The 12793-nt window shown below is 39.4% G+C and overlaps 1 protein-coding gene across 1 annotated transcript; it reads left to right on the forward strand.

The window, feature by feature from the left end:
• The first annotated feature begins 332 nt into the window (after positions 1-332).
• lg8h11orf53 (linkage group 8 C11orf53 homolog) lies at positions 333-12519 on the forward strand. The gene is made up of 5 exons (XM_044032614.1): positions 333-395; positions 1657-1757; positions 9324-9363; positions 9828-10132; positions 11344-12519. Exons 1-5 carry the CDS (start codon positions 386-388, stop codon positions 11773-11775), a joined length of 888 nt encoding a protein of 295 aa, XP_043888549.1. The 5' UTR covers positions 333-385; the 3' UTR covers positions 11776-12519.
• The last annotated feature ends 274 nt before the right edge of the window (positions 12520-12793 follow it).

Here is a 12793-nt window from a genome sequence, read left to right on the forward strand (position 1 = left end):
ACTCTCCTCCATGCTCCTGATGCTCCCAACCCCTAATCTCAACTACAGATGCAAATAGTCGAAAAAACGTCCCTACCAAACATTTGCATTTAAACAAATAGATAAAGGTCATTTTGAAAAAAGTTCCTGCCCATGACTGCAGTGTGAGGTGGCATGTTCCATGTGTCCCTGCCCTCCTCACTACACAGTTAAAGCTCCCATCGTGGCACGCCACACTGCTCAGTATGGTGCTGCACACTGGGATTCAACTACTGTAGGCAAATACAGCAGGCGGGAGAACAGAGAGGCCTGTCTGTCTGTGTGTGTGTGTGTGCGTGCGCTTGAGTGTGTATGTGTGTGCGTGTGTCAGTGTGTGTGGGAGTGTATCAGACTGCACAACAGCATCATGGAAACAGGTGAGACCCACTCATTCATTTACAGACTCGCTCTGGTTCTCTTGCTGCTTTAAAATGCATCTCTTATGTATCTTATTTCATATATCATTTATATTTCAGGGTATTTGACTTGATACAATTACTCTATTATGATGCATGTTATATGTACATTTACACGTATAATGTGTGTTTATACAATGCATATTAAATTTGGCATTTAATGTATATATATTTTGCCTATAAATATGAAATAGGTTATACACACACAAATATATTAGTTTGATTATTATACTATTTAATGTACCATGTTTTGTATATTTTGCCTATTATGTTTATATTTTCAGAAGTATCAGTTTAGTGTAAAGATAGAAGGTAACGTCCATCGTACAACAACAATAATATATAACATATATTTGAATATAGAATTTTAAATTGATATTTGTTTTTAATATTTGCAAGAATGTCTGAAAGTGTTAAAGATCCATTCAATTATCTGGAATCTTTACCTGTCTTTTTTTTTGCAAGCACTCATAGTAATGCAGTAAATGTAATTTTCATGAATGCATCCCATAATATCCTTAAATCACACTATATATATATATATATATATATATATATATATATATATATATATATATATATATATATATATATATATATATATATATACATCTCCCTGGTCAGAGATGTGTTCTTAAATTCTCCCATAATCATCTTAGTATTTCATTCTTGTCTTTTAAATGCACTTTTATAGGCAAATCACACTGTCATCTCTTATGAATATGTCTATTTTAATTTATAATTATATTTAATTATACATTATAATTATTTAATTTATAATTTACATTATAATAAGCCTTACTCTGTGATTTGCTTCATGTATTTCTGTTCTTGTGTATGAACAGTTGTATACAAATACACTTGCCTTGCTTACCATGATGTACACTTGCAGGATTTCTGATTGTTGTTTGATTCTCTTGTCAACTGTGTTTTGTGTTTCTAAAACCATAATGAGCCCTCTAGTGAGTGAGTGAGTGAGTGTTTGTAGTAAATTTGGCCTTTTTAGTCCATTTGCATTGACCAAACCAAAGGCCATTTCCATGACATTTACACACCAATCCCATAGAGTCATTGGCCGATATACATAAAACTGTGCAACATTCAAATCAATGCACATTTGTGGGGATGAATGAAAATTTGTATGAAGTTGTGTTTCAAGTCAAACTGTTTCTGAATTTGTATCTGGTGTGTGATCATAAAAACCTTGTCCCCTTGTGTCCAGACTACTCTAAGCGAGTGTACCAAGGCGTTCGAGTGAAGCATACAGTCAAGGACCTGCTGGCAGAGAAGAGATCCAGACAGACAAGTGGACCCAGATACAGTGTAAGCACACTCTCCTCTAAACTGCTCTGCTTTTGTCCCGTCACTTCATTTGTCTCCTAAATCAAACAGTATAACCGCAGCTGACATTCTGTTGGGCAACACAATTAAGAGGTCGCTTAACAAAAAAAAAAATCTCTTCTCCTTGTTTACATTCGGCTTGTTTTGTGGAGTAACGATGCATGGTTCATCCATCTGTCTCCGCTCCCCTCGAGCGCTTGCAAAGCCAATCTGTAAATAGCCGAAAGTGCTGTGTGCAGAGAGACACAAAGCGCCAAGGCCCATCCTGACCTCACAAAAGAACGCTGACACAATGCCCGCAGTGGCAATGGCCATGATCACGCAGAAACTGCCCCGAGGTGGAGGCACGGCTGTGGTGGGGGGGGGGACAGAGGCTGCCTATGCAAAGTTTGATCCACGCACACCTGCCAGCTGACATTGTCGTCTGCTGTGTGCAGGCCGCACACAAACCTGCTATTGTTTTCTCAGAAACACAGGCCATCACACACACACAGAGAAAAATAAATCTGCTTTCGACGTCTGCGTGCACAAGCAAGACTGGCTTTTCATTTTCCACAAACTGCCTGTCAAAAGGCTTTCACAGAACAGTATTGACTGTTTGGTTTGTGTTTAGCATCGGCATGTCCACTCTATAGACATGCAAGCCACGAACCACACAGGCACTGATGGGACTGTGTGAAAGACAACAGAGGAAACATAATTAGATTTGACTTCTTTTATCATTTAAAGTCCGTGTGCAAGTGTTTTGTAACCTCAGTACATGTTGCAAAGTGATCACAAGCACCAGGCTGATGCACTGGAATTAAACTAAAATATCATCATTGGAAGTGTTGAGCAAGATACTGTGAGAAGTTACTTTTTCTCTCTTTACATATTATTTAATATGTACGTCAGCACTTTAAAGAGTAACCATATTACTTCTTAATTTGTTATAAAAAATGACTTTACCCTTAAAATCACAAAGTGACGTAAGACAAGTTTCTTTTGGAACTGAATTCACTTTATTTAAGTTTATGTCAAAACTGCAAAAATGTCAGGATCTCAAAATAAACTAAGTTTTCAGTGTTTGGCATATTCCCTCTGATGTGATCTGCCATGACTCAGTGACTATTTTTGCTTAGTAATAATAATTCAATTACTCTTTTGTAAATCATAAATCCCTTACACCACATGTTTCTGTGGAGTGCGAAAAGTTTGATGACAGAAACTAATGTTAGCACAACTTTGGACAATGAATGTAGTTATTAAAAGCCGGGTTCCTTAGGAGTTGTTTTGAAGACGACTATAAGGTGTCACTAATCACTAATGTCAGGCTGCTCAGAAGGATTGTAAGCAGATGTATTTGAGGGTCCAGGATGGACTAAAGTGGTCAAGGAGGTCAGACAAGAAGGAGGAGGATAGTATGTGATGAAGGATTTGACTCATTGTAGAGGAGTGAGAGGAAAACAACAGTTTCTTTTTTCTTTATTCATACACTGTATGAACAGTATAGGAAATACGGATCATTCTCTGGACACGTCGTCGTCAATGTGTCCAGCGGCATCCGTATGTGCACAACACTCAATCATCACAACGTGAAGGTCTCTGCAAGTGTTTAGTGTGTCCAGGAAAGGACGATAATATGCTCGGCTTAGACTTTTAGATTGGGATTCTGATTTATATATTTGCTGGTATGAATATAGAACTTTGCTAGAATGCAGATTAAATGAAGAATGTAGTTCTTTTTTTTTATCCATAATCATAAATAGGGCGACTTTGCCATGTTTCTGTCACAATCGTCTTATTCTTCTGTTTACTGGCTCCTGCTATTATCCAGTAAGGGAGTGGGAGGAGCTGTGGCACGTGTGACAAGCACCTCAGCCGACCTAAGCGCGACTGATGGTATAGTCACATTATCTTGGTGTTTTTAGCCTTTCTGTCAGACTAACATGTTCACATGTATTCTAGAGCTTCAGTTGGACTAACACAATACATCTTTATTTTCTAATGTCATGTAAATGTACTGAAAATAATGAGGCAAAACAATACAGTACAACAAAGGCAGAAATATGTAAATATGTAAATAAATATAATGTAATTATGATATAATGCTTTATATTGCCTGTATTTGCCATGGCAGCTCCATCAACCACAAATGGCAAAGAAGGTCAAATAGGAGATTGTGTAATATTCTAAAAAGGGTATTGTTTTATTTTATTTTCTCTCAGTGAGCCCTGAACTGTACATCACATTTTGTCTGATAGTAAATTCATAAAACAGCTGTCGTCTATGGTTTTATACCGACACATTTGATGTGTATACCTTATACATCTTTGTCTCATATTCTTCCACACTAAGGACAAGGTTGACCGTATTCTAAATAACCTTCTAAATGTCCACACTGACCATGAATTGATCTTCTGAATTGAGCTTCTGAAAAGGTTTGAACGTGTAAACAACCACAGCAGACGTGAGGCTTAGGTCCTTTTCTTCACTGAAGGAACTGAAGCCAGACTTGTTTGGAAGTCGATGAGCTCCATGTTGAAACAATAATCTGCTGCGTGTGGAAGCAGCAGTGGGTTCAGAGAAGACACTAGTGTGTCTGTCAGGGGTCAGTGAGTCCACAGATGACACTGTAACAACAGCTGAAGTAACCAGCTTGTGCCTTGTTGTCTTGGACAAAGCAATAAAACCTCAGTGACTGCTGCAGTGACAGTGTTACATATAGGATTTTTACAGTGTTATGCTAGAAAACTCCAAATAAAGTTGTCCTTTCTTTCAAAAAGTCACATCGTTAAACAAAAATACAGCAACATATTCCTTCTGATTTTAAACATTACATTTATAAGCAATAAAGACACATGCTCAGGCTGAGCGTATACAGTCTGAGTTTTAATGACTCTTCTCTACTTAAGTTACTTTTCTTATTATTCTTACATATATTTATTGAATGAGATTTCACAGTGCAAAGTACTTTGAAAATCGAATGAGGGTTAAAAAGGATAAAAAGTTTAAATTATAAATACATCAAATAATAGATTGGTCCTTGCTCAGGAAACTGAGTGAACTACACTCTGAAGTAAAGGCTTGTGTATTTCACTGTCAGCTTGTTTACAAAGAGGAATGTTCTGTTGTCGTAAGCAGCCGAGAACTTACATGTTCCTCCTGACTTGATTCCCAGATGTTGTGGGGAAAAAAGTCAGTAGAAGACAGTAGAAGTAGAACATTGAGCGTTCTTTATTCAACTTGCTTGTACTGAATTGTGAGGAGAAGACGCCAAAGTATACAGGTGACTTGGTTACTTCTGAGTCTTTGAGGGATTTGTCCAAACGTTGGCCCTTGACACAGGTGTCATGTTTGTTTCTGGTGTCTTCACACCGAGAGGTGAGGTGTCTTCTATCTGCAGTATCTCTGCCAAACAGCAGTTACTGTGTTAACATGCTAAGATTCTCTAGTTTGTAATGTTTCTTGACCACACCATGGTCAGAATGTGTCTGATTCCAATGTAGGTCTCCTTATCTGTTCAGCTGGTGTGATCTGAGGTCACAATGAAATCCACTGCATCGTTTTCATCCACATCAAACCATTCATGTGCTTTGAGTAAAATAAACATACAGACAAGGGGCAGAAAACTGTGTGAAACAGCATAACAAACAATTACACAAGTCAAAGGTGTAAAAAGGTGGATTGTTTGAGGGCGGTGGACAGTAGATCTGGCTGTTAGCCTGAGATCTGGTCACACTGCTGTGTTCGAGGCCGATTTAATACATATAGCTATTTTACTTTGCTGCAGACACGGGGAGGTACATCAGAGCATTAGCAAACTAACTGCGCTCCATTTAAATCACAAATGTGAATAACACAGATATGTTCTGAGGGTCTGTGTATAAAATAAATGAATATTATGAAACAGTATGTGAATTTAATTGTTTCCAAGTGTTCATTTGTAAAGGGAACTCTTTGAAATTCATCCAAACGAAAACATTTGAATAACCACTGACAGCCCACCTGTGCTATACCTGTGTAATTGTTGTTATATATATATAATTTACAGTTTCATGGCAACATAAACTGACATCATCAGTACTCAGGCTAATATATTCACCTGGAGGAGGATGTTGGTTCCCCACTTCCACTCCTCAAGATTTCGAAGTGTTGCTATTTGAGCGTGTGTCCATTCATTGTGTAGAGCATTTATGAGGTCAGGCACGGATGCTGGACGAGAAGACCTGGCTCTCTGTAATCTCTGTTCCAGTTCAGCCCAAAGGCGCCCGATGGGACTGAGGTCAGGACAGAAACTCGTCAAAACCATGTCTTGGTTTGACGAGATAAGATTGTCCTTCATTGGAGATAAGCCTAATTGAAACACCTGAATTCAATACTTAACAGTTGTGACCAAATACTTTTGTTCATATAGTGAATGTAAAATCTAAACGGCCACATTTGGCCTCTAAAATGGATCCTGCAAACTTAAAGTGCAATTTTAAACATTGGAGAGTGTGGTTGTATAAGATGCTGCACCTTTATCTGGCATCACACTGTGTCGGTGCACATTCACACACAGAACTGTGCTAGAAGCTCTGTTATTGTGGGTGGGTTAGTGGTGATTTTAAATGTGCTAATGTAAGTGAAGCTGATCCCTCACATTGGTTTATAATAACCCAACAATGACGTGTGTGACACTGTGAGGAAAAATCCTCATCTCTTCCTGCCACCAACAAGGTGTTTTTGTGCCGAACCACACAGTCAAGACAGGATCAGTCCTACTTCCCGGTTTCCTTCCTAAACATGAGCTCACTTGTCTTTGCGGTTTGCAGAGAGCGTACAATAGTAGCATGTGATTGTGAGTATTGGTTTGACCTGCAGGTGACTGTTCCCGTCAGTGTAGAAATGTCTCATTTATTATCTCGTTTATTGTTCTTTTGCATCTGGAGCATAATTCCAGCTGAAACAGCAGCCAGTTGAACTGATGCTGTTCAACAACAATCCACTTTCATAGAGCTTTTCTTCCTGTTGCCAATCATGATGCAAAGTCAGTGACCACTACGCCTGCGTGTCACTTAAAGCTCGTGACTGACACAGAGCATGCTGGGATGTCAGTTGCTTCATTGAACCATGCAGTTCACCTGTGTGGAAGCATCTGTGTGGGTTATTCAGGTTGTTCCTTTAGTTTGTCGCCCGTCTGTATCTGGCCTGCACTTCAGCACCTTTTCTCTGCAGACTTTACTCACACATGATTATAAACAGCACGTGATGCTGCACAGAGACACACAGTAACTAAAGCCGTGCACGTCTTTGTGTTGGTTAATGCTTGTCTTTTATCCCCGGCAATAAAAGGCCATTGAGAAAGAAGAGCAAACTCTGACCACAAAGTGACTCTGTTCATGTTGGAACACGGAGCAGCATAAATATACAGGTCTTACATCATCTCTCTTCACTGGGAACATTTGTATTAACGTGGACTGCCCAAACATGCTGGCGTTACATAAATGAATGCAGTGTGACGGAGAAAACTCAAGTCTGGGACTTTGTATAATCTCAAATGAGATTAGTGATGATTCTCAGGGTAAAGGTTAACCAGGGTAATTCACAGCAAGAACACACCACTCTGAACTTAAAGAGGGTATATGTAGTTTTTGTTGTTTTTTTTTTTTTTAAATAGATGAAATAAACTGTTTTAATTGAACACATTTTGCAAGTTTGGCACCAACTTTAATTCCCCTTCTCTAGTGAATAAAAGCATCTCCATCTTGTCTTTGTTTGATATCTATAACCTATTTGCAAGTTAGCACGTTAACCAGCTAGTAACATCTTCTTACTAATGTTGGTGGAGATATGGATACATGTATATATAGGAACTTTTAGAAGTAAAACTTTTTGGTCATTATTGTTCATAACGCTGCTAAAAAAAAGTTAGTAATGCTTTAAAGACATAAGTCGACATCACTGTATAGTTTGGTAGAAAAAACAGATCTGCTTTGACACTGTGGGACTTTCTCTGAGTTATAAAAACTAGAAACTACAGCTGAGGCTGTCATCAAGAAATCTCGTGTGCCGGAGAAAATGTACACAGGAAATATAACACATGAATATTCTTACAAAATATTCATACGTTCATTTATTTATTTATTTATTAAAGTGTGAAATAGGCACACCTTAAAATATTTCTCTCAAACACTGTTTCTTTTGCACAGGAAGGAAGACTTTTTCTCCAAAATGAGGCTCAATAATAAAGCCTTCATCATGACCCTCAGCCCTCCTCTACCCCACACACACACACACACACGCACACACTCACAGTCTGAGCTTGAGTGTGCTGATTTCCATACACAGCCTTCAGAGATGCAGTCAGCCATACCTGGGCCACATGAGGAAGTCTTGGCACTGGCAAATCACATTCAAATTCTGCCCTCAAAATTTGCTTGCCTCCCGGCCAACGCCGGCTTAATATCAACTCGTTCATGCTAGCACTATGCAAACACACCTATCCTGTCCAACCTTGTCCTTGTGTCCCTCTGCAGTCTATGTATGTATGAGGCTGTTTCCATAGCAACAGAGTCAGAGGGAAGCAAAGTGTTGTGTTTATTATAAAAAACAACCAAAGAGACTGAATTAATCTTGATCAAATAAGTAAGTCAAATCTATTCCTTATTCAATATAATGTGGGTAAGAAGGAAAAGTGTAATAACTAACAATAACATGGTAACTGTTTGTTCTGTTCTCACTGTAATAAAAGGCTGTAAAGCAATAACTGGCCGACAATGTAATAAAAATGTCGGATCAAATGTTATATATCATTTTGTCCATAATATAATAAGTTATTGCATTATTGACTTATTGTACGTGGATTTTAAACTAAATATTGCATTAATGATCAATACAAATAATAAGCATTTTTTAGTGACAAAATTAGATATTATGTTTTATTAGCCTACATTTATGGTTATTATCAACTTACATTTTTAACTGGAATGTATATGAACTGAAAAATTACTTTTAAAAACCTATACAGCGATAACAACTGAGAGTTGTATACAGAGTATATGTATATTTTAATTACAAGAGATAAAATAATGTATGATTATGATGTGTATTAGTGTGTAGCTGCCTCTGTTATTATTATTGATTCCATGTTCATGTGTAATTCCTGCTGCATGGATGAGCCTCCGCTGTTCGATTTAAAAAAAAAAACAAACACTCCTCTGATTTGGAGTAAATAACACAACTAGAATTCATTTCTATCAATAATAGTTTGGACATATACAACATGTACTTGGTTACAGTGTTTTCCTCTGTGTTTGTTTCATAATTCCAGTGCTAAGTCAAATAAAAGGTGAGACAATGAAATCAAACTTGAAATGAGAGGAAATGAAATTATGGAGCAAACTTTTAGAACAAACGGTCAAACGAACCCAATTTATTAAACATTTGACAATGATGACAACTTGTCCACTCTTGAGACATTTGTGTCCCTCCCTGGTGATAATAATATGTCTATGTTGATTTCTATGTGACTGAAAGAGCCATTCGGGTTCCAGACTCATTTCAAGTGTCATTTCTTTTCCACAGGGAGGAGCGACCACTTCACCTTCATTTGTCCAGATGCCAGGTGAGAATCATCAGATCGTCACTGACTCCTATGTGTGTCTTTTCATATAGGGACGAAATATTACGACCATCTCAAACATAAATCTTGAATATCTGACTATTTTTCTGCCATTTCTGTGACACTGCTTGCGTTTATAAAAAACATACACAAGTTAAATCCTTTACTGGATTTAATGGGATATCTCATTTTTTAAGTAAAGTATTGCATCCCAGTGTGACGTAAAAGACGGGAACAGTACATGCATTTTAGAAAGTGTCTGTGTTTTGCCTTTCTTTAAAACAGAAAATCCCACTTGGTGCTTGACTAACTTTACTCTGTTGCCTCACAGGCGATTATTTAGCTCATTTAAGCAGTCAGTGTCTGCTGCTAGTTGGGTTATTATTGTAGAAACCCACTTTCATGTGGCTCAATTATTTGGTCACCTAAATAAACCCATGAACGGCTGATTTCTGACTGATTTGCAGGATCTCACATGTTGCCCAGTTACTACGGCATGAGGCGTCCCTTCATCTCCGAGTCAGACTTCTGTCCATCTGCCAAGCAGTTCTCCCCTGACATCTACTCCTCCTCCCTCGGGGGTAAATCTCTGGGCTGCGAGCCGTCCACAATGAGCAGCTACTCGTCCCTCATCGACAGCTACTACCCAGAGGCCTTTGGTGATTACCGCAATGCCACGGCCTTCTCCAGCTCTGGAGGTTCCTTCCTGCCCTCGTCGGCCCTGTCATCCCTGCTGCCTCCCTTCAGTGGAGAGTCCTCACATCTGTTTCTGGTACGATTTTTCATCCAAAACTCAACAAAAAAAACAACAACAGTTGCTCGTGAAGATAAAGAGCTTCTCACCAAAGTATCGTTGCTCTGGTTTTACATGAGTCAAGTCCAAGAGAATAAACCTGATGATGTCATCAGATCTATCACGTGAGATGTGGGGTTTTAGGAGGATGTTTGAACATTGTCTCATTTTAACATGATTTAATGAACAAAGTTTATTTCTTTAGCATCAGGAATAACATCCGTATCCATGTTGAGTCACTCTTCTGACAGACCTGATTTGATATTTACTTGCTTTTATCCCCGTTTATTTATACTCTAACTGTTGACAGTATATCTGGATGTGATTAACTATGGTCAGTAGAATTCAAGGTGCCTTTCTAGCTCCTTCTATATTAAACTTTAAAGTCGTATTTTTACGGGAAAAACAGCACCCAGCCCTTTTTCCTTTGCATTTCTTTTCCAAACAACGTCCAGGTTGGCACAGCGCACGGTGGTGTGTTCTTTACTACTACGGTTGCCACGGTAACTCGCATACAGATCAAAGGAAGGCAAGGAGCGGTAACTGTCTCCACCCATTTTTTTCCTTAATTTAGTAATACATCTCTAACATTTCTCACCCAAACACCACCAATCAGCACCGCACACACTCGCTCACACACTATGTCAAAATGTGCCCTTAATGCAAGAACATTAAATAAAATATAGAACATAATAAGAGTAACTATTACACATGGAGTGAAATAAACTCCATGTTTCTTTATTGGAGGTTAAAAGAAAGTAGAAGAGTGGGTGACAATCTGCTTGAATCTTGAGATGTGTGTGACAGGGTTGACCTGTAACATCTCTCAGAGGTCAATAGGTCAAAGAGGTCTAGTATTAGCCCCATGGTCTTTGTGAGTGTCAGGTTATTTACTCAACAACACTGACAAACGACTTGTGAACTTTGAATGTGATAATATTTCTCCTTCCTCCACCTCTTTTTGTTTCAGAGGTTTAAGAGATTTAAATAATATCTCATTTAAAAGGAAGAACTATTTGAAGTATCACTTAATACTGCATGAATGCTCTTGTGTACTTGGCACCAGTGAATCAGAGCAAACATAAATGAGTTCATTGTCATATGGACCCTGCATACGTAGTGGACACTTCCTTGTTTCGTGACTATATGAATGAATGAATGACTCATCCTCTCCTCTCTTCCTGCTTCAGAGAGACTCATGGGAGCAGTCAGTTCCAGAGCCAGGATCCCAGGTGGAGACTCTCTGTCCGGACAGCCTGACCGCCATCAGTGTCCCACCCTCCATGCCCAGCCCTGAACCTCCAGAGAGTCCGTCCCAATACCGGTCCAACGGCCGAGACTCCCCCATGTGCTCCATCCCCAGCAGCCAGCCCTACACGCTGCACCCACTGGAGGACGCCCACTACCACTCTTTAACCACCAGCAGCTCCTACCCTGCTCCCTCCTCCTCCTCCTCCTTCTCCTGCTCTCCATACATGAGCAGCGACCTGGTGTCCAAGATGGGGACTGAGGACACCGACAGCCACGGCAGCCTCCCGACCAACGGTGAGGCTCAAGCCTCGTGGGCTAAAGAGGACGGGGTGAGCCCGTGGTCGCCGTACGAGATCAGGAGGGCGTACTGACAGGAGGACAGGCCACAGGTTCAGGATTTAGACGGAGACGGAGGTTTCACAGACAGTTACACAGATGGTGTATGTGAGATTGTGTTGATAGGACATTTTTAATGCATTGCCAATATAGTCTATTTATATGTGTGTTGTTTTGTTTATTTGATTTATATGAAAAGAAATTGAAATAATGGACTCGTTCTTGGTGTATGATATGAAGATGTGTGGTTACATGTTACATGTTACATGTTACATGTTACATGTTACATGTTAAAGACCCATAAACATTCTGTACACAGTTGGGGGCTTCTGTGGTTTCCAGTTGCTCAGCTAATTCAAAAAAACAAAAAAACAAAAACAAAACAGAATGTAGTCCTGTGCAAAGCTCCTAGATCACCACTAGTGTCATTTTAGCAAAGTTGTATTTACTTTTCAGTCAATTAAGAAACAACCAGAACACACTGGAAAATAAATCATCCATTTTATTCTGGCAAAAGTCAGTGTTCAGTGTAACTTCCACTGGCACTTATCTCTCTGATCTATGATAACAGGCTTCCTTTTTGTTTTTAAAGATTAAAGTTTAGGGTTTTTACTTCTCTCTCTGTGCAGGTGATCCCAAATACTGCATCTGTACTACTCAGGTCTGGACTCTGGACTTTCACTGCATTAGTTGACGCAGAATTATGATGTCAGTCAAACTCTGTGATTTTTTTGGTATATTTAATGAAGTGATGCGATTGACAGTTGGTCTTATATATTACCAAGGGGTCCTCAGGTTCTCCAGTTTCCCCCCACAGTCCAAAAACATGTAGATTTGGGGATTAGGCACATTGGTCACCCCAAATTGACCGTGTGAGTGTGAGAGTAGATGGTGGTTTGTCTCTATATGTGTCCCTGTGATGGACTGGTGATCTGTCCAGGGTGTAACCCCGACCTTTCACCCTGCGTCAGCTGAGAGTGGCACAGCGCCCCCCCTGTGACTCTCATGTGGAGGATAAAGCAGAGAGTTCAAGTGTAAGTGTGGGCCACACTT

This window comes from Solea senegalensis, linkage group LG8, assembly GCF_019176455.1.
Source record: "Solea senegalensis isolate Sse05_10M linkage group LG8, IFAPA_SoseM_1, whole genome shotgun sequence".
NCBI lineage: Eukaryota > Metazoa > Chordata > Actinopteri > Pleuronectiformes > Soleidae > Solea > Solea senegalensis.